The sequence below is a fragment of the Salmo trutta genome, chromosome 22 (genome assembly GCF_901001165.1).
Source record: "Salmo trutta chromosome 22, fSalTru1.1, whole genome shotgun sequence".
NCBI classification, from domain to species: Eukaryota; Metazoa; Chordata; class Actinopteri; order Salmoniformes; family Salmonidae; genus Salmo; species Salmo trutta.
This window is the reverse complement of record NC_042978.1, coordinates 4,993,377-5,015,001: the sequence shown is the minus strand read 5'-3', so window position 1 is coordinate 5,015,001 and position 21,625 is coordinate 4,993,377. Positions and strand designations below refer to the sequence as shown.

Sequence of the window (21,625 nt, the reverse complement as noted above, 5' to 3'; positions counted from 1 at the left end):
CTAAGACAGGGAATTTTTACTAGGATTGAATGTCAGGAATTGTGAAAAACTGAGTTTAAATGTATTTGGCTAAGGTGTATGTAAACTTCCGACTTCAACTGTACCTCTCTGTTGATATCACGTACATTATCAAGCATTTCACACATGTTATCCAGATACTGACTGTTAGCACTTGGTGGTCTATAACAGCTTCCCACAATAATGGCCTTTAAGTGAGGCAGATGAACCTGTAGCCATATTACTTCCACAGTATTTAACATGAGATCATCTATACGCTTTACAGGAATGTGGTTCTGAATATACACCGCAACACCACCCACATTGACATTTCTGTCTTTTTTGTAGATGTTATAACCATGTATTGCTACCACTGTATCATCAAAGGTATTATCTAAGTGAGTTTCAGAGATAGTCAGAACATGAATGTCATCTGTCAAGTTATTGATTTCATGAACCTTGTTTCTTAGGCTACATATGTTAGTGTCGGATATTTTTTAGCACATATTGGATGCTTGATTATTTTTATTGCTTCACTGGGAGGCTTATCAGAATTAGACATGCTCATGTTATTTATGTTTGAGCTGATAGTGCAGGATGAGCCGACCACAGTGGACTTCCTACTAGGGCACTCCGCGTCAGTGCTAAAAGTATAACTCTGGGTCATAGGCACAATAGTTGTAGGCTCAACAGAGGCAAAAATCTCCAGGTCTCCCTCATCTTCAACCTTGTTTTTGCTCCCAATCAAGGGCGTTGCTCAGGGACCCGTGTTGTCCCCCGCTCCCTTACCACTCCCCCGGGGGTGACCTCTCACGTCCCGCCCGCACCGCTGCTTGTACAGGCCCCTGGGAGATGGAGGGGTGGGGGGTGGGGGGGGCAGGTATAGCATAGAGGCAAGGTGACAGCACTCTAAACCAATGGCGCATCAAGACACTTCTTCCCCGGGCAGCAGGACCGTAGATCAGGACAGGGAGGATGGCGGAGCGACTGAGGGTGACAGGGGAATAACATCCCTTTCTCCTCAATCGACAGGGACCATAACTCCTGCTTCTCCAGGGACAGATTGAGAAAGGCAATAGCCAGGGGCTGTGAAGCACGGATGCTTAGGAGAATTGAAAGTTAAAGAAGCAGCGGTTGGGACTTTTTGTTATTTTTATTTTTTTTGTCCCTTTTTTATGTATATATAAAAAAATCCTTATAAAACTATCGAACAATAAATCCTGTGCGTTCTTGCACCCCCCCCAAAAAAATAAAAAAGCATTATTTTATGTACACTGAGTGTACAAAACATTAAGAACACCTCCCTAATATTGAGTTGCACCCCCACTTTCACCCTCAGAACAGCCTCACTTCGTTGGGGCATGGACTCTACAAGATGTTGAAAGCGTTCCACTAGGGATGCTGGCCCGTGTTGATTCCAATGCTTCCCACGGTTGTGTCAAGTTGGTTGGATGCCCTTTCTTGGTGCACATGGGAAACTGTTGAGCGTGAAAAACCCAGCAACATTGCAGTTCTTGTATGTTTCCAAGTATTTTTAGCTTCTTTTTGATATCTACCATGCCTCTTAGATTATGTAGAGCAAGACCAGGATATTTGAACCAAACGGAGTCTCCTTCTGAAGCTTCATTTCCTGGTCCAGGCTTAGTGGTGTTGAAAATGTGATGCATTACATTTTCTGATTGTTATACTGCTTGGTGTGTTGTAGGGTATTGTATATTTTAGAGTACTGTGATGAGCTGGTACTAATGATAGTGTACTGTTATGAATCATTGTGTTACATGGTCTTGTGTCTCTCAGAGCCTATATGGTTACTGCTGCATCAGGCCTGAGCTGTCTCACTCACACCATCTCTCCTTCTTCCTCTATCTATATCTCTCTCTCTCCCTTCCTCACTATCTCTCTCTTCCCCTCTGTCTTTCCTCCCATCTCCTTCTCTTCCTCACCCCCCATCCCCGTCCTCTTCCCCCTATCTCCCTCTCCATCCTGCCTGAGGCGAGAGCCTCCTCCTTCTCCATGCATGGCCACTTTCCCCTGGGGAACAGCTTTTATTGACTGATCAATTTCACAGTAGCTTATTGAATGCCTTTTAATGGTTTCTTTATTTTCAATTATAATACACTGTGTCTCGCCTGACAACGTGGCAGCCGACAACGACCCAATGTACTCACCAGAGAGCAGCGAAATTTTAAACCCCCATTTTGAGAAATTACGAATGTTTTATGTGTTCGTTGTAATGTGTTTGAGACTTTTATTGTCACGCTGTGATAATATTGTCCTAAACTGTATGGGGTGAAAAAGATTGACTGGTTGAATAGTAAGCGAGTTCTCATTTGTCAAGATATTATACCAATGGTGATAATAAGGAAACACTACACAACAGAAAACATCAGTCAAATCACATTAAATGAATTAATATTTGTGCTGGTTGAGATGTAGGCCTAATACATTCCACCATAGAGTAGCTTGCGATTTCCAAGCCCAGTATGGTCACTGACTAGAAGAGGGGAAGGGTACATTTCAATGTGCGTTGGAGATTAATCGGCGGCATATAAAAAATTGGGATTATTACATTTAACTCGCCTCCAGGCACTGCCATCAAGTTGATGAAGGCAAACACCGATAGGTCTGGTAAATACAGTGGATTCAAAAAAAAAACTGCTAGAGTGTTAAGGTGTGTGTGTGTATATTGGATGGTGGGGATTGTGTTTGTGCGTGCCTGCCAGCCGACCAGGTTACCAGGCACCTGCTCCACTGAAGGTGAAAGAAGTGCTCACTTGAGCTCATTGAAAAGTAGATGTGACAGTAAATTTTTCAGCCTCCCGAGATGGGAGATCTTGTTATAGCAGTCAGGATGGGGGTCAGGGCAGTGGCTGTTGATGATTGAGGAAAAGAGAAGTAAATTCATTCTGCTTCAGGCACTTTGTCAAGTGCCAGTAGCTTACCGTTGAGAGCCACTCACCCATCACTGTGTTACGGCCCCAGAGGTCACCCTCCCGTCGTAAATCAGAGTCGCCTCGCCTCGGCTGCTAAACCTATTGCCTGCTCTCCTATTGCCGCTCCCCCTGCTCCTAGTGAAATGAAAAAGGAAGATCAGCCAAGCCCAAGTTGCTGCTGCTGTATTGAAGAACATAACAGGGGCATGCATGTAAGGAGATGACTGGGACTGGGAAAGAACTCTGGGAGCACTCCTCCACACCACATGTTGCTTCTGTTTCATAAAAGCCACCTCTCTTTTTTCGCTCTCTCGCTCTCTCTCTCTCTCTCTCTCTCTCTCTCTCAATTCAATTCAATGGGCTTTATTGGCATAAAAAAACACATGTTTACATTGCCAAAGCAAGTCTCTCGGTCTCTCTTTTTCTCTCAGGGTACATATCGATCCTCACGTATCAAGTCATTAAAAAGTGTATTTTCTCAGTTTTTTCTTCTTTCTATTGTTTATGAAAATGAGGCAATTAATTGGTCTGTTTAAGTTGGAACAACCCGTTCCTGGTGGTTTATGATGTGTATAGAGTTTTTGCCGCCATTGCATCGCTGCAGTTGCATTGCCATCAGTGACAATGTTTTTGATTACTCCTGACAAACCTCCTTGGAGTGTTAATTAAAAATGGTAGCAGATGCGCAGGTGTGGGAGATCATTAGGAGACACAGGGCCCCCTTGTTCACACACACACTTGTCTCGCCACACCCCAGCCCTGCGTGCACACGATTGCACACACACAGGCCTCCACAGCTCAGAGGAGAAGATATCAGGAAAGAAGAGAAGAGAAAATAAACAGAGAGGAGAGGAGCAAGGGAGAGGGGTGAGAGGATAGAAGGACGGAAGATGAGAGAAAAGAGGGAGGGAAGAGGAGAAGGAAGGAGAAGAGGAGAGGAAACAGCACTAACACCTTAATCTGCCAGACAACAGATAGAACCAAACCAGAAGCATATCCAAAACCAACTCAACCAGCAGGTGCCTTAATAACATACAACCGTCAATCCTACACACCTACAAACTGTTCTAGGATCAGCATTAGTCAGCCCTGCAGTATCCAGTATCTCTCACTTTGGGTTTCCATGTCTGAGTGATGGCGTTAAATGCCCCAACACAGCTGCAAGCAGCACGAAAGCTATCAGTGGTGTGTTTCTGAATCTCCCCCAAAGTGCGAAAGGTCTGATGATACTCAAACATGCAGTGTTAGTTTTTCTGGTGAAACGTAAGCTCCATTCTACAGAAGGATTCCTTCATTTTTCAGACTGCTCGCACTCCCATCACGGCCCAGAGCTTTGGACCCAGCCAGGACTCGGGGCTGGCCTCAGGCAACTCTACATACAGACCTTCACAGGGTGACTCCAAACCAAACATCAAATGTACGAACGCAAACCCCCAAAAGGCTCCCTTTCTTTCAACCTGTTAATTGATATATTATGAAATTATTGAAATCTTGTGTGGCCATGTGCAAACATTTTTCTGGGATGGTGGGAAAGAGAGAGAGAGAGAAAGAGAGAGGAAAAGGGATCTGGTATGTGTGTGCACTGCTGTTTTTAATATTCCTTCTTATTAGGGTGTGATTATCCTCCCACGCCTGGCTTCTCTCACATGATGACTGTTAGAGGAGCGGGGAGACCAGGAGAGAGGACCCTGAAAACCTGCGTTTTCACCTCTAACTTTACACTTTCATTTCAGCTTTTTCCTCAGTGAATCAGCCTTTTTTCTTAAAGTAACTGTGAATTCTGACTGCCAAATGACAAAGATAGTTGATTAAAAAAAGTATTTATAGAAAAATTGTGTCTGTAAAATAGCTATTTAAATATATGGATACTAGCCTACAATGGATGTTCAGGGTTTGTTTAAATATTAGGCAATTTTGAGTATTACTGCTCTTACATCCCTTGAGAAGAGTCATTGGTGTATTTGTTGATGGTATCATGCCAAACATTGTCGACGACCTCTGAAGACTCCCACCGTTTAACAGGCGCTAACATCAGCCGTAAGCGAACGGTTAGCCTTTTCCAGCATCTCTCTCCCAGGATGGTTATGCCTTTATGTTCGCCTCCTCTTCACGCATACACACACACTCGCGTCCAAAGGCCTCTCCAGTCAGCCGATGCGCTTCTGCCTCTGCTCCTCACCGCCTTCAACATACTCTGGCACAGTTTTGCTAACCTTTCAAATAGAAAATGGTCCCCAGTTCCACCCTTTGATGCAAATCGCCAGAGCAGGCTGGATACATGCCACTGAGGATGCTGGCGACCGTGCTATGATCTGACGGAATATTCCGTGCACCGAGAGAAGAAAAAAAATTGAAAGTAAAGGATGAAAAAGAGAGAGAAACAGGATGGAGGGAAGAGGAGAAGAAGAAGAAGAAGAAAAAAGGCAGCGAGAAACTGCAGAGCAGGTCTCCGGGGCCCGACCAGGCACTTTGTATCGTACATATATCAGCTGTCAACCACGGGCTCTAAAGAGACACACAGAAACACAATGGAACTGACAGATGGTCCAAAACAAACCAAACCTGGTTTGATGCTATTAAAAGCTGTTTACCTCGGCCAGACGGCTGCCTGTGTGTGTGCGTACGTGTCTGTCTGTCTGTCTGTCTGTCTGTCTGTCTGTCTGTCTGTCTGTCTGTCTGTCTGTCTGTCTGTCTGTCTGTCTGTCTGTCTGTCTGTCTGTCTGTCTGTCTGTCTGTCTGTCTGTCTGTCTGTCTGTCTGTCTGTGTGTGTGTGTGTGTGTGTGTACAGTATGTGTGAGATGGTGTTTGTTCTGTGCGTGTGTGTGCTGTTTCTTAGCTCCCAGCATTACATCCAGCTCACTGTTATGTTAGCAGATCCCAGGCGGCAGTTCTAAGGCTGAATAGTGCAGTGTGTGTGTGCTTGTGTGTTTAGGAGCAATACCACAATTAAGATAAAACAAAAGACACAACATAGTGAAACTCAGACATTCTCACTGATTGCTATGGTTGTTGTTGGACACCAGCTAAACTCTCTTTAAGTACTGACTGATCCCTCCCCAAGCGAAGGGTAAGAGAGAATATCCCCCTTCCCTATCCCCCCTTCTTCATCCCATCCTCCCCTCCTCTAAAGAGGTCTGACACCTTAGAATGATGAACCCCTTAAATCCACTGACCTTTCTCATGTGGACTTCATCCCCCCCCCCCCCCACCACCACTCTCTCCATGTAGATGAGACAGAGACAGATTAAGATATTTCTGATGGGGAGCGACTTGAGCGCAACACGCTAAATTAATTCTGGTGGAAGCCAGCTCACCTCCTATTACTGACACAGGGCCACTTTGAGACCATGACAACTATGAGAGAGGAGAGGAGTTGACAGGCCGTGGGTGTGCGTGGGTGTAGGTGTGTGTGTGGAAGTGTGATTACTTTGCAAGAATAATGTGTTACATTTACTGTATCAAATGCAGTCTCAGTTGCAGTTATAATATTCCTATTCAAAGGCTTTTTTGGGGGTTTGCTTAAGACAGCATACAATTATATGTGATGATGGACTTTTGGGCTCATTTGGGCTTCTGAATATCTGAATTTTCTCCATTATTATAAGAGCATAATTAGTCATTCGGAGCTGACAGCCTCGTGTGTGTGTCTGTGTGTGTGTGTTTAATTTAGGAAATAATTAATGATTACTTTGCCCCATTACATAGTTTATTAGGCATTGCATATTACAGTATCCTGATATTAGGAACACCTTCCTAATATTGAGTTGCACCCCCTTCTGCCCTCAGAACAGTCTTAATTTGTCAGGGCATGGACTCCACAATGTGTCGAAAGTGTTCCACAGGGATGCTGGCACATGTTGAATCTAATGCATCCCACAGTTGTTTCAAGTTGGCTGGATGTCCTTTGGGTGGTGGACCATTGTTGATACACACAGGAAACTGTTGAGCGTGAAAAACCCAGCAGCATTGCAGTTCTTGACACACTCAAACTGGTGCGTTTGGCACCTAATACCATACCACTTTAAAGGCACTTAAATATTTTGTCTTGCCCATTCACCTTCTGAATGGCACACATACACAATCCATGACTAAAGGCTTAAAAATCCTTCTTTAACCTGTCTCCTCCGCCTTCATCTACACTGATTGAAGTGGATTTTACAGGTGACATCAATCATTTATTTATTCAACCAGGAAACCCCTTTGAGACCCAGAGTCTCTTTTTCAAGGGAGACCTGGCCTAGAAGGCAGCAACAATCATTACATTACAGAATTAAAACATACAACAATACAATACAAGTCAACAACATGATCCAGCCTAAAAAAAAGCATTTACACTCTTCTGTAACAGAGTCAGGGATCATAGCTTTCTCCTGGATTCACCTGGTCAGTCTATGTCATGTTTTGTACACTCAGTGTGTGCATTACTGTTTCAGCTGTCCATGCTCTGATTGGCTCCAATGACCGCCATTGGGTCATCCCTTGTGTTTGGTCTGTTCCATTCTGATTGGTCAGTTTAGAATTGATTAGTCAGACATTTGAGTCCGAGATAAAACATATTTAGTTGCAGACAACCTTTTGACATCTCAGTTTACACAAAACACACTAGAATAAGCTATCTATGAAAACTTTGGAGTACATGATAAAAAACACTGACAAAAGCATAGTCTAAAACTACTGGTCCTGAGTTGTGTATCATGTATATTGTATCTTATTTTTGCTTGGATATGACTGTTAATACATTTGATTCCCTGCATTCTGTAATTCACAGATTATTGTGGTTGACAATTATTTTCCACAATTTCAGAAGATGTGCTGTTCACTTAGGATTATCTGTACCACATACCCTGTAAAATATGTTACCTTTTGACAATTTTTGCTAATATTTTTAAATAGGAAAGAATCTCCTTCTCTACTTGTAATACCCCAGGGAGTGCCACATATTTTCTTCCCCAAACAGTCCAAGTGGTTCCATGTTTAGTATGTTTGTTAAGTGGTGTGAACAGAGATGTGGGACCGCAGAGGCCTTCCTCGTGGTGGAACTATGCCTGTTGATTTTGCATGCTACGGTTCCCATGGCATTACAGTGAGAAGTATAGGAGTATTATACAAGTATACTGTATGACATTCCACAATTGTGTGTGTATGTGGGTTGCTCCAAATTGCTTCAAAAATACTTTTTATGGAAGGACAAGAACCAAAATATCCAGGGATGGAAAGTAATGTGCAAACTGAATTGAATAAAAGTTGTTACTTTGTGTCGCTTCAATAGAGGTTAACGGCAGTCCAAATCAGATAATATAGATAAGAGAGTGTGTGCTAAAATAGAAGTGAGCCGGAATCGAACCATGCTCTCAGTGGTGTTTCAGAGGCAGCAGCTTAGACCACTAGACCACCCTAGGCCATTCAGACAAGATCCTTATCGGAAGTGACCATTGTGGTCAACAGTGATAATTTCCTCATAAATACACTTTCCTGTTTGTAATTGAATTCACTCTTGGAATGAAATGTCCCAACCACATGTTCCTCCATAATATAGGGCCCTATAAAATCTGCGTTGCTATGAACGCGTATAGAATCACGGAATCCAGACATTAAAACAGAATTCAACAATATTCCAAAATGTATTGAACTTAGTAGGAAAACGACTAAATGCATTGAACTTGTTAGAAAATTCATTAGATTGCCCAAGATTTTCATAATACCTGAACATTATGCATCAGTGATTCGTATTTTCCTTCAACATCCTGAAGAGTGAGTGCGCGTTTGTCTACCCCTGTGGAGCCGTTAACGATGATGCTAGTGTAATGACAACTGTCTTCTCAATTCAATGTTAACTACAAGTAGGTAGTGCCTGGCAGAATGATATTATGATTATTTGCATCAATCCAGTGTCCACTCTGCAATCACATGAGCGCTACAGAAACGTTGCTAATCAAACAATAGTATCTGGCTGACTACAGACAAAAATAAATAAAAATAATCCCAGACCTCAAAAGTGGTCTCCTGATGTGGTTTAAAATATTGCTGTGGACATACAAAATCCAATGTGGTTGTTTTTTATAGGGCCCTAATAGGGCCCTAATAATTCAACCCTCGATGTACTTTAAATTCAACATTCAATTTACCTCAATCAATCACCCCAACTACCTCGTACCCCAGTACACTGACTCAGTACCGGTACTCCTGTATGTAGCCTCGTTATTTTATTGTGTTACTATTTTTTTTTAATCTATTCATAAATGTTCTTACTTTTTAACTGCATTGTTGGACAAGTACTCATAAGCAAGCATTTAATGGTAAACTCTACACTTATTGTATTCGGCGCATGCGACAAATAACATTTGATTTTATTTGATTTAAAGCTATTTCTTGACGTCTAAATCAATGAAAAGTGAACACAGTAACTGTTTAATATCAAAATGCATTTCTGTTTTAATTGGCAAAATTTTTGTTGTATTACAATATTGTTAAATAACAAGGATGTCAAAATGACACTCACAGTTATCTCATCGAAATTATCTATTTTGAGACAAATTAAGGAAATTGTGTTAATTTAGAAACGTTTTTTAGGATAAAAAAATTGGGACGTCTTCATTACTTATTTACTGTTGTATTACTTTTTACAGCATAGAACAGGGGTAGGCAACACTGGTTCTCGAGTGCCACAGGCACATCATGTTTTTGGTTTAACTAACCTGGAAGACCAGGTGTATTCGATTCAGGCAATCACTGAATTAGGTGTGGTGCCTAGTTGGAACAAAATCGTGCAGTACTTGCGGCACTCCAGGAACAGGGTTGCCTACCCCTGTCGTAGACGGAAAGAACAGTTATTGGGAGCGGTGACGTTTTTTTTATCATTTTAATTTCATCTTATCTTTTTACTTATCAAATCACTGTGTTAATTGTAATACTCCTATATATTAGATAACACATGTTTTCAACCCTCCTTGGCTGAGTGATGTGAGAGGTAGGTGAACCAGGGCTGGTGAACCAGACAAACTGACAGTGTGTGTGTGTCTGTTTCCTTCAGGTCAGCTGTCCATTCCTTGTGTCCCAAAGAGGCTAAAGGATTCCCACAGTCATGCTACAGGTGCCTTGATCCCCAGAATGGTAATAACACACATACTGTACACATACACACATACACATTCAGTGCATTCGGAAAGTATTCAGACCCCTTCACTTTTTCCACATTTTGTTACGTTACAGCCTTATTCTAAAATTGATAATTGATACACACCGAAATGTTTGTAAAAAAATGTATTAAATAAAAAAAACATATTTACATAACAGTTCAGACCCTTTGCTATGAGACTCGGAATTGAGCTCAGGTGCATCCTGTTTCCATTGATCATCCTTGAGATGATTCTACAACATGATTGGAGTCCACCTGTGGTAAATTCCATTGATTGGACAAGATTTGGAAAAGTACACACCTGTCTATAAGGTCCCACAGTTGACAGTGCATGTCAGAGCAAAAACCAAGTCATGAGGAGGAATTGTCTGTAGAACTCTGAGACAGGATTGTGTTGAGGCACAGCATTGAAGGTCCTCAAGAACATAGTGGCTTTCATAATTCTTAAATGGAGGACTTTGGAACCACCAAGACTCTTCCTAGAGCTGACTGCCCGGCCAAACTGAGCAATCGGGGGAGAAGGGCCTTGGTCAGTGAGGTGGCCAAGAACCCGATGGTCACTCTGACAGAGCTCCAGAGTTCCTCTGTGGAGATGGGAGAACCTTTCAGAAGGACAACATCTCTGTAGCACTCTACTAATCAGGTCTTTATGGTAGAGTGGCCAGACGGAAACCACTCCTCAGTAAAAGGCACATGACAGCCCACTTGAAGTTTGCGAAAAGGTCCCTAAAGGACTCTCAGACCATGAGACAAAAGATTTTCTGGTCTGATGAAACCAAGATTGAACTATTTGGCCTGAATGTCAAGCATCATGTCTGGAGGAAACATGGCACCATCCCTACGGTGAAGTATGGTGGTGGCAGCATCATGTTGTGGGGATGTTTTTCAGCATCAGGGACTGGGAGACTAGTCAGGATCAAGGGAAAGATGAAACCCTAGACCCACTCCAATTTGCATACCGCCCAAACAGATCCACAGATGATGCAATCTCTATTGCACTCCACACTGCCCTTTCCCACCTGGACAAAAGGAAAACTTATGTGAGAATGCTATTCATTGACTACAGCTCAGCGTTCAACACCATAGTACCCTCAAAGCTCATCACTAAGCTAAGGATCCTGGGACTAAACACCTCCCTCTGCAACTAGATCTTGGACTTCCTGACAGGCCGCACCCAGGTGGTGAGGGTAGGTAGCAACACATCTGCCATGCTGATCCTCAACACTGGAGCTCCACAGGGGTGCGTGCTCAGTCTCCTCCTGTACTCCCTGTTCACCCACGACTGCATGGCCAGGCACGACTCCAACACCATCATTAAGTTTGCAGACGACACAACAGTGGTAGGCCTGATCACAGACAACGATCACGTAGCCAAGACCAAGGAGATGATTGTGGACTACAGGAAAAGGAGGACCGAGCACGCCCCCATTCTCATCGACAGGGCTGTAGTGGAGCAGGTTGAGAGCTTCAAGTTCCTTGGTGTCCACATCAACAACAAACTAGAATGGTCCAAACACACCAAGACAGTCGTGAAGAGGGCACGACAAAGCCTATTCCCCCTTAGGAAACTAAAAAGATTTGGCATGGGTCCTGAGATTCTCAAAAGGTTCTACAGCTGCAACATCGAGAGCATCCTGACTGGTTGCATCACTGCCTGTCAGGATGCAACCAGCAATTGGATGCAGCCGGCAATTGCTCGGCCTCTGACCGCAAGGCACTACAGGGGTAGTGCATACGGCCCAGTACATCACTGGGGCTAAGCTGCCTGCCATCCAGGACCTTTCTACACCAGGCGGTGTCAGAGGAAGGCCCTAAAAATTGTCAAAGACCCCAGCCACCCCAGTCATAGACTGTTCTCTCTGCTACCGCATGGCAAGCGGTACCGGAGTGCCAAGTCTAGGACAAAAAGCTTCTCAACAGTTTTTACCCCCAAGCCATAAGACTCCTGAACAGGTAATCAAATGGCTACCCGGACTATTTGCATTGTGGGCCCCCCCCCAACCCTCTTTTTACGCTGCTGCTACTCTCTGTTTATCATATAGGCATAGTCACTTTAACTATACATTCATGTACATACTACCTCTATTGGGCCGACCAACCAGTGCTCCCGCACATTGGCTAACCGGGCTATCTGCATTGTGGCCCATCACCCGCCAACCCCTCTTTTACGCTACTGCTACTCTCTGTTCATAATATATGCATAGTCACTTTAACCATATCTACATGTACATACTACCTCAATTAGCCTGACTAACCGGTGTCTGTATGTTGCCTCGCTACTTTTATAACCTCGCTACTGTATATAGCCTGTCTTTTTACTGTTGTTTTATTTCTTTACTTACCTATTGTTCACCTAACACCTTTTTTGCACTATTGGTTAGAGCCAGTAAGTAAGTATTTCACTGTAAGGTCTACACCTGTTGTATTCGGTGCACGTGACAAATAAGCTTTCATTTGATTTGATGAACAGAGCAAAGTACAGAGAGATCATTGATGAGAACCTGCTCCAGAGCGTTCAGGACCTCAGACTGGGGCATAGGTTCACCTTCCAATAGGACAACGACCCTAAGCACACAGCCTAAGCAACGCAGGAGTGGCTACGGGGAAGTCTCTGAATGTCCATGAGTGGCCCAGACAGAGCCCAGACTTGAACCCGATCGAACATCTCTGGAGAGACCTGAAAATAGCTGTGCAGCAACGCTCCCCATCCAACTTGACAGAGCTTGAGAGGATCTGCAGAGAAGTAGCGTCATACCAAAGAACACTCAAGGCTGTAAACGCTGCCAAAGGTGCTTCAACAAAGTACTGGATAAAATATCTGAATACTTATGTAAATATGATATTTCAGTCTTTTTTTTTTTGTGAGAAATTTGCTACATTTTCTACAAGCCTGTTTTTGCTTTGTCATTATGGGGTATTGTGTGTAGATTGATAAGTAAAAAGAAAACAATTTAATCAATTTTAGAATAAGGCTGTAATGTAACAAAATGTGGAAAAAGTCAAGGGGTGTCACAAAGTTCGTCGTCTGAAGAGGAGAAATCATCGGACTAATATGCAGAGGTTAAGGTGCTCATCTTCTTTTTATTTAGAAGGGAAAAGAATACTCATACAAAACAAATGACGAAAAACAGTCCCGTAAGGTGCTCAGACTATACGAGGAAACAACCACCCACAAAAACAAGTGAAAACAAACACACTTAAATATGGCCTCCAATCAGAGAAAACAACAAACAGCTGCCTCTGATTGGACATCATTGACAAAACTAACATAGACATAAAAAAACTAGAGAACCCACATAGAAATAGAAAACATAGAGCATCAACCAAAACCCCCGAAACACACTAAACAAACACCCCCTGCCACGCCCTGACCAAACTACAATAACAAACAACCCCTTTTACTGGTCAGGACGTGACAAGGGGTCTGAACACTTTCTGAATGCACTGTACATACACACCACTGTTAGATCTGTCACTCCCTCTGGGCCTTTTGGGCTTTCTAACAGGCTAAACACTGGAGGTCAGGCTGTGGCATTTGACCTTTGAACCCAAGACAAAAACCGCTTGAGGTCCAGGCCAGGTGATTACTATAGAGCGCTACTGTATTCAGGGCAGCCCAGTAATGTTTTAGTCTCCCCCTCGGCCCCTTTCCCTCCCTCCTGTCCTCCCCTACTAATTCCCCACAACCTCCCCCAATATTTTCATGTCTCCCCTTCTCTCTCTCCCTTTCCTTCCCTCCTGCCTGTCCTCCCCTACTCAATCCCCACCACTTTTACCATATTTCAGGTCCTCCCCATGTCTGCCTCTCCCTCTCTCTGTCTCCCCCTTCTTTTCCCCCTGGTCTCTGACCCTACTAGTAGGTTTCCCATGTCCTCCCCCTTTCTCCCTCCACCTGTCTCCCATGTCTTCCTCTGTCTACTGTCTCCCCCTTTCCCTCCCTTCTCTCTGCTGTTGTCTGATCCTACCGGAGGTCCTCAGTCAGCACAGCAAGCCTCTGTGCTGGAGGTCAGTGTGAGGCCTAATGTAAGGTGAATAACTTGGGGCTAAATAGCTAAGACCCAACTGGTGTATGTACAGAGCAGAGCAGTAGAGGGGACATATGTATCAAGCGTCTCAGAGTAGTAGTGCTGATCTAGGATCAGGTCCACTCTGTCCATATAATCTTATTCCTTTTGACCTAAAAGGCAATACCGATCATAAATCAGCACTCCTACTCTGAGAATCTTGATACTTATGGCCCCAGAGAACAGGCCATATACTTTGACTCAGGCATTTACTTTTGGTCCTCAGTACTGAAGCAAGCGAGTTCTTTTAACTTCCCTTTAAGTTCTGACTGACTGGGGCAAGGATCACCTAGTAGATTCAGCCGCAGGCCAATGTTTTTCTTCAGTGGATGGTCCAGGGGACGGAAAATAATTGCAAATCATTTGTAGACTGCAAATAAACTGCAAGAAACCCAAACAGATATAACATTTGAACACAAAACATAAAACATAAAACACAATCATTTCAAACCTTTCTTACGTTTGTATACGATCACATATCTCTATTATGCGTGGGAATACGGGAACAGATTTCCACATTTCAAATCACTTGGAGCTGATTTCTCTGTTTTTAGAATCTTTTATGTCCAACAATGAAAATTCACAACAACAACAACAACAAATATATATGATTTTTATGGCTCAGAAAACTTGTGAGGCCAAATAAAACTACCCACTGGCCGCCAGTTGGGAGACCCTGGACTAGGGCATGCCGTGTGGGATGCCTCCACATACATGACAGCATATCAAATACACACTGGTTGCCTCCTAAATAGCACCATATGTAGTGCACTACATAGGGAATCGGGTGCCCATTTCAGCAGACACTGATGTAATGTTGTGAAAACAGATCAAACAAATGAAACTACAAACAATGAGGCAAAAGTGGCAGTTTGATTTGAATATAGATTGTGATAGTTACAGGGAGGAATAAAGATAACAGAGCCCACATCAGACCTACTGTACCACTGTACTATAGGCCCCCTGGTGGACAGTGGGGGGGAGAGCATCAGTAGTCACATCACTGTCTTTCATCCCTTGCTAACCCAGTGTGTTTGCGTGTGTGTCCTGTGGATAGTGCTGTGTGTGTTTCTAGCTGATTGTGCAGTGTAGGTGTGTGCATGTCCAGGGCAGCGTAGAAACGGTTACTGTCCCATTTCTGATATGATCATGCTTGACTTTGGCCCCTTTGCTCTGTTTGGTTTGGTTTTCATTTGGGTGGTCCTCTCGATCCATGTGAAGTGTGTATGGCTGTTTGAACTTGTCTGTTTCTCTGTGGGGCATGGCGTGACCTGAAACCATATACTTAAGTACACACAATTAAGTTCACACCAGAGGTTACATGGGGAAATAGGCCCTTTCCCAGAGGTGTGAATCAGTTCAACCTGTATACAAGAGCCAGAGGCTTCTCACCACTCATGGTTCAAGGTTAAGAACTTCTTTGGTTGGAAAAGAGGCGTGTCTGAGACCTGGTTGGCTGTCCCCGTGGAGATGGTGTCTTGACAAGCAGAATTGTCCATTCAGATATCCTGTTCTAGGATTTGTTCTGATCAGCTGTGGTGAAAATATCCCACTGTGCAGAAATGTCCAGAGTGTTTTCATAGTTTACAGTGCCAAGAGTGGGTAAAGTAACTGCCACAATAAAGGAAACACGAATGTAAAGTTGGGCCCCCACGAGCCACCAGAACAGCTTCAATGCACCTTGGCATAGATTCTACACGTGTCTAGACCTCTATTGGAGGGTTGCAATACCATTCTTCCACGAGAAATTCCATAATTTGGTGTTTTGTTGATGGAAAACACTCAGGCACCGCTCCTGAATCTCTGGTTTGAGATATGGTGACTCAGACACAGACAAACAAACACAAAACCCCATAGGGTCCTTTGAGACCACTCTTTCAAAGTCACTTACTCTAGTATGGTATGTAAAATAATGGGCGACTGGGCATCTCTCTAAGCATGATGGGAGGTTAATTGCTAAATTAACTCAGGAACTACACCTGTATAGAAGCACCTGCTTTCAATATACTTTGTAACCCTCATTTACAAGTGTTTCCTTTACTTTGGCAGTTACCTACATATACAGTGCATTCCGAAGGTATTCAGACCTTTTTCCACATTTTGTTACATTACAGCCTTATACTGAAATGTATTAAATACACACAATACCCCGTAATGACAACTCAAAAACCGTTTTTTAGACATTTCTGCAAATATATTAAATATAAAAACTGAAATATCACATTTAGACCCTTTACTCAGTACTTTGTTGTAGCACATTTGGCAGCGATTACAGCCTCAAGTCTTTTTGGGTATGACGCTACAAGCTTGGCACACCTGTATTTGGGGAGTTTCTCCCATTGTTCTCTGCAGATCCTCTCAACCTCTGTCAGGTTGGATGGGGAGCGTCACTGCACAGCTATTTTCAGGTCTCTCCAGAGATGTTCGATCGGGTTCAAGTCCGGACTCTGGCTGGGCTACTCAAGTACATTCAAAGATTTCAACAAAGCCACTCCTGCTTTGTCTTGGCTGTGTGCTTAGGGTCGTTGTCCGGTTGGAAAGTGAACCTATGCCCCAGTCTGAGGTCCTGAGTGCTCTGGAGCAGGTTTTCATCAAGGATCTTTCTGTACTTTGCTCCATTCATCTTTCCCTTGATCCTGACTAGTCTCCCAGTCCTTCCACTGAAAAACATCCCCACAGCATGATGCTGCCACCACCAAGCTTCACCGTAGGAATGGGGACAGCTTTCCTCCAGACGTGACGCTTGGAATTCAGGCCAAATAGTTCAATCTTGGTTTCATCAGACCAGAGAATCTTGTTTCTCGTGGTCTGAGAGTCCTTTAGGTGCCTTTTGGCAAACTCCAAGCAGGCTTTCTTGTGCCTTTTACTGAGGAGTGGCTTCCGTCTGGCCACTCTACCTTAAAGGCCTGATTGGTGGAGTGCTGCAGAGATAGTTGTCTTTCTGGAAGATTCTTCCGTCTCCACAGAGGAACTCTAAAGCTCTGTCAAAGTGACCATCAGGTTCTTGGTCACCTCCTTAACCACGGCCCTTCTCCCCCGATTGCTCAGGTTGGCCGGGAGGCCAGCTCTAGAAAGAGTCTTGGTGGTTCCAAACTTCTTCCATTTAAAACTGATAGAGTCCACTGTGTTCTTGGCAACCTTCAATGCTGCAGAAATATTTTGGATCTGTGCCTCGACACAATCCTGTCTCTGAGCTCTATGGACAATTCCTTCGACCTCATGGCTTGGTTTTTACTCTAACATGTACTGTCAACTGTGGGACCTTATATAGACAGGTGTGTGCCTTTCCAAATCATGTTCAATCAATTTAATTAATTTACTTGTTTTTTGCTTTGTCACTTTGGGGTATTGTGTGTAAATTGTTGAAGAAAAAAACATTATTTAATCCAGTCTAGAATAAGGCTGTAGCGTAACAAGATTTGTATAAAGGGAAGGGGTCTGAATACTTTCCGAATGCACTGTACATGCACAGACAAATGCGTGCGTGCGTGCACACACACACACATAAATCCTGCTTTGATATGGTGCACCTCACATAGAATGAATTTGTCATTTATTTAGTTTTGGTGCGATCTTCATCAACACGTGACGAGTGTTGACCAGCAACGTGACTACAATCTTCCCAATGTACGCTCGTACAATGTCATGCAGTAATGCTGTATTATGTCATGTAATTTCCCCCCCAACCATTTTGGGACAGTAGGAGGTGTCTTCAAAAAGACAAAACAAAATAAATAAATATGATTATGTACACTACATGACCAAAAGTATGTGGACACCTCCTTGTCGAACATCTCATTCCAAAATCATGGGCATTAATATGGATTTGATAACCACTTTGCTGCTATAACAGCCTCCACTTTTCTGGGAAGGCTTTCAACTAGATGTTGGTACATTGCTGCAGGGACTTGCTTCCATTGAGCCACGAGCATTAGTGAGGTCGGGCACTGATGTTGGGTGATTAGGCCTGTTTCGCAGTCTGCGTACCAATTCATCTCAAAGGTGTTCGATGGGGTTGAGGTCAGGGCTCTGTGTAGGCCAGTCAAGTTCTTCCACACCAATCTCTACAAATCATTTCTGTATGGACCATGCTTTGTGCACAGGGCACCGCTGAAACAGGAAAGGGCCTTTCCCAAACAGTTGCCACAAAGTTGGAAGCACAGAATTGTCTAGAATGTCATTGTATGCTGTAGCGTTAAGATTTCCCTTCACTGGAGCTAAGGGGCCTAGCCTAAACCATGAAAAACAGCCCCAGACCGTTATTCCTCCTCCACCAAACTTCACATTTAGCACTCTGCATTCGGGCAGGTAGCGTTCTACTAGCATCCGCCAAACCCAGATTCGTCTGTCGGACTGCCAGATGGTGAAGCGCGACTCATAACTCCAGAGAATGCGTTTCCACGGCTCCAGAGTCCAATGGTGGCGAGCTTTACACCACTCCAGCTGACGCATGGCATTGCGCATGGTGATCTTAGGCTTGTTTGTGGCTACTCGGCCATGGAAACCCATTTCATGAAGCTCCAGACGAACAGTTCTTGTGCTGACGTTGCTTCCATAGGCAGTTTGGAACTCGGTAGTGAGTCTTGCAACCGATGACAGACGATTTTTACACGCTTCAGCACTCAACGGTCCCGTTCTGTGAGCTTCCGTGGCCTACCACTTTTTCCTCATTTGTTGTTTTTCAGTCTGAATTTAAAATTGATTAAATAAACACTTTGGATGGTGTATCAATACACAGAGTCACTACAAAGATAAAGGAGTCCTTCTTAACTCAGTTGCCGGAGAGGAAGGTAACCGTTCAGGGATTTTCACCATGAGTCCAATGGTGACTGTAAAACAGATAGGAGAAAACTGAGGGTGGATCAACAACATTGTAGTTACTCCACAATACTAACCTACATGACAGAGTGAAAAGAAAGAAGCCTGTAAAGAACCAAAATATTCCACACAAATATTCCAAAACATACATCCTGTTAGCAACAAGGCACTAAAGTAATAGTGCAAAAATATGGCAAAGCAATTCACTTTTTGTCCTGAATACAAAGTGTTATGGTTGGGGCAAATCCAATACAACGTATTACTGATTACCACTCTCCATATTTTCAATTATAGTGGTGGCTGCATCATGTTATGGGTATGCTTGTAATCGTTAAGGACTGGGGAGTTTTTCAGGATAAACATAAATGGGAGCTAAGCACAGGCAAAATCCTAGAGGAAAACATTTTTTCATTCTGCTTTCCACCAGACACTGTGAGATGAATTGACCTTTTGGCAGGACAATAACCTAAAACACAAGACCAAATCTACACTGGAGTTGCTTACCAAGAAGACAGTGAATGTTCCTTATTGGCCGAGTTCCAGTTTTGACTTAAACCTGATATGGATAGGGGGCAGTATTTTCACAGCCGGATGAAAAAACGTACACGATTTAAACTGGTTACCACTCTTGCCCAGAATGAGAATATTCATATTATTAGTAGATTTGGATAGAAAACACTCTGAAGTTTCTAAAACTGTTTGAATGGTGTCTGTTAGTATAACAGAACTCATATGGCATGCAAAAACCTGAGAAAAAGTCAACCAGGAAGTGGAGGATCTGAGAATTGTAGTTCTTCTTTCCAGTCCCTTTCGAAACTACAGTATCTGTGGTGTTACGTTGCACTTTCTAAGGCTTCCATTGGCTGTCTAAAGCCTTCAGAAAGGGGTTTGAGCCTTCTCCTGTCACTGGGCAGAGTATAGGAGCTCAGTTATTGAGTGGTCTGCCTGGCAACAAAGAGATTGGATATGCGAGCTTGCTGTTTTTTCTTTTTCTCCTTGAATGAATACGCTATTGTCCGGTTGAAATATTATCGCAATTTTACGTAAAAAATACCATAATAATTGATTTTAAACAGCGTTTGACATGCTTCTAAGGTAATGGAACATTTTGACTTTTTGTGTCTTGAATTGCGCTCGCGCGTTAGCCTTTGGATAGTGACCTGAATGCACAAACAAAACGAAGGTATTTGGACATAACTATGGATTATTTCGAACAAAAACAAAATTTCTTGTGGAAGTAGCAGTCCTGGGAGCGCATTCTGACGAAGATCAGCAAAGGTAAGAGCATATTTCTAATATTAATTCTGAGTTTAGGTTGCCCCGAACTTGGCGGGTGTCTGAATAGCTCGCCGTGATGGTGAGCTATGTACTCAGAATATTGAAAAATGTGCTTTCTCCGTAAAGCTATTTTAAAATCTGACACAGCGGTTGCATAAAGGAGTTCTGTATCTATAATTATTAAAATAATTGTTATGTATTTTGTCAACGTTTATGATGAGTATTTTTGTAAATTCACCGGAAGTTTTTGGTGGGAATACATTTTCTGAACATCACGCGCCAATGTAAAATGCTGTTTTTGGATATAAATATGAACTTGATTGAACAAAACATGATGAAGATCGTCAAAGGTTAGTGCTTCATTTAGCTGTGTTTTGGGTTTTTGTGACATATATGCTTAATTGGAAAAAGGCTGTGTGGTTATTTTGGTCTATGTACTCTCCTAACATAATCTAATGTTTTGCTTTCGCTGTAAAGCCTTTTTGAAATTGGACAATGTGGTTGGATTAAGGAGAAGTGTATCTTTAAAATGGTGTAAAATAGTCGTATGTTTGATAAATTGAAATTATTGGATTTTTGAGGTTTTGTGTTTCGCGCCACGCTGTTCCATTGGATATTGGCTAGGCGTTCCGCTAGCAGAATGTCTGTCCTCAACAGGTTTAAATCTGCTTGAAAATCTGTGGCAAGACCTGAAAATGGTCAGCAACCAATTTGACAGAACTTGAAGAATTTTTTAAATAATAATGGGCAAATGTTGTACAATCCAGGTGTGGAAAACTCTTAGAGACTAACCTACAATGACTTACAGCTGTAATTGCTGCCAAAGGTGTTTCTACATCTGCATTGCTTGCTGTTTGGGGTTTTAGACTGGGTTTCTCTATAAGCACTTTGTTGATGTAAAAAGGGCTTTATAAATAATTTTGATTGATACTAACATGTATTGTCCCGGGGTTGAATACTTATCAAATCAAGATATATTAATATTTCATTTTTCATGAATTATTTTACAAATGTTTTAATTTTTCTTCCAAGTTTGACATTACAATGTATTTTGTGTAGATTGTTGACAAAAATGTAAATCAAATTGATTTTAATCCCACAACAAAATGTGGAAAAAGTCAAGGGAGTGAATACTTTCTGAAGGCACTGTGTAGACCTTTTTTAAGAACCTGTAAGCTACAGTTTTTGATTTGAACTACAGTAGATGGACTCGTATCTGCAGTGAGTCGACATTACTTTTATTTTTCTCTACGGTGGCTCTTCTTTTTGTCCAGCTTCTGTGCACAGTTGTATGTATGTTTGCGTAAATATCTCTACTCTCAGTGATATCGTTGTCCCTATCAAACCAGTACAGCTGATGTACCTCCCCCCTGCCTGTTTGTTAATTGGACAAGTGGTCC

At 42.9% G+C, this 21,625-nt stretch overlaps 1 protein-coding gene across 2 annotated transcripts in view; it reads left to right on the top strand.

Annotated features, from left to right (window-relative positions):
• LOC115157948 (adhesion G-protein coupled receptor D2) overlaps positions 1-21,625 on the top strand; it is a 179,233-nt gene that overhangs the window by 113,330 nt on the left and 44,278 nt on the right. For both annotated transcript variants that reach the window (XM_029706305.1, XM_029706304.1), the window contains one exon: positions 9,961-10,040. In XM_029706305.1, coding sequence (XP_029562165.1) covers positions 9,961-10,040 — 80 coding nt within the window. The remainder of the gene's footprint in view (positions 1-9,960; positions 10,041-21,625) is intronic.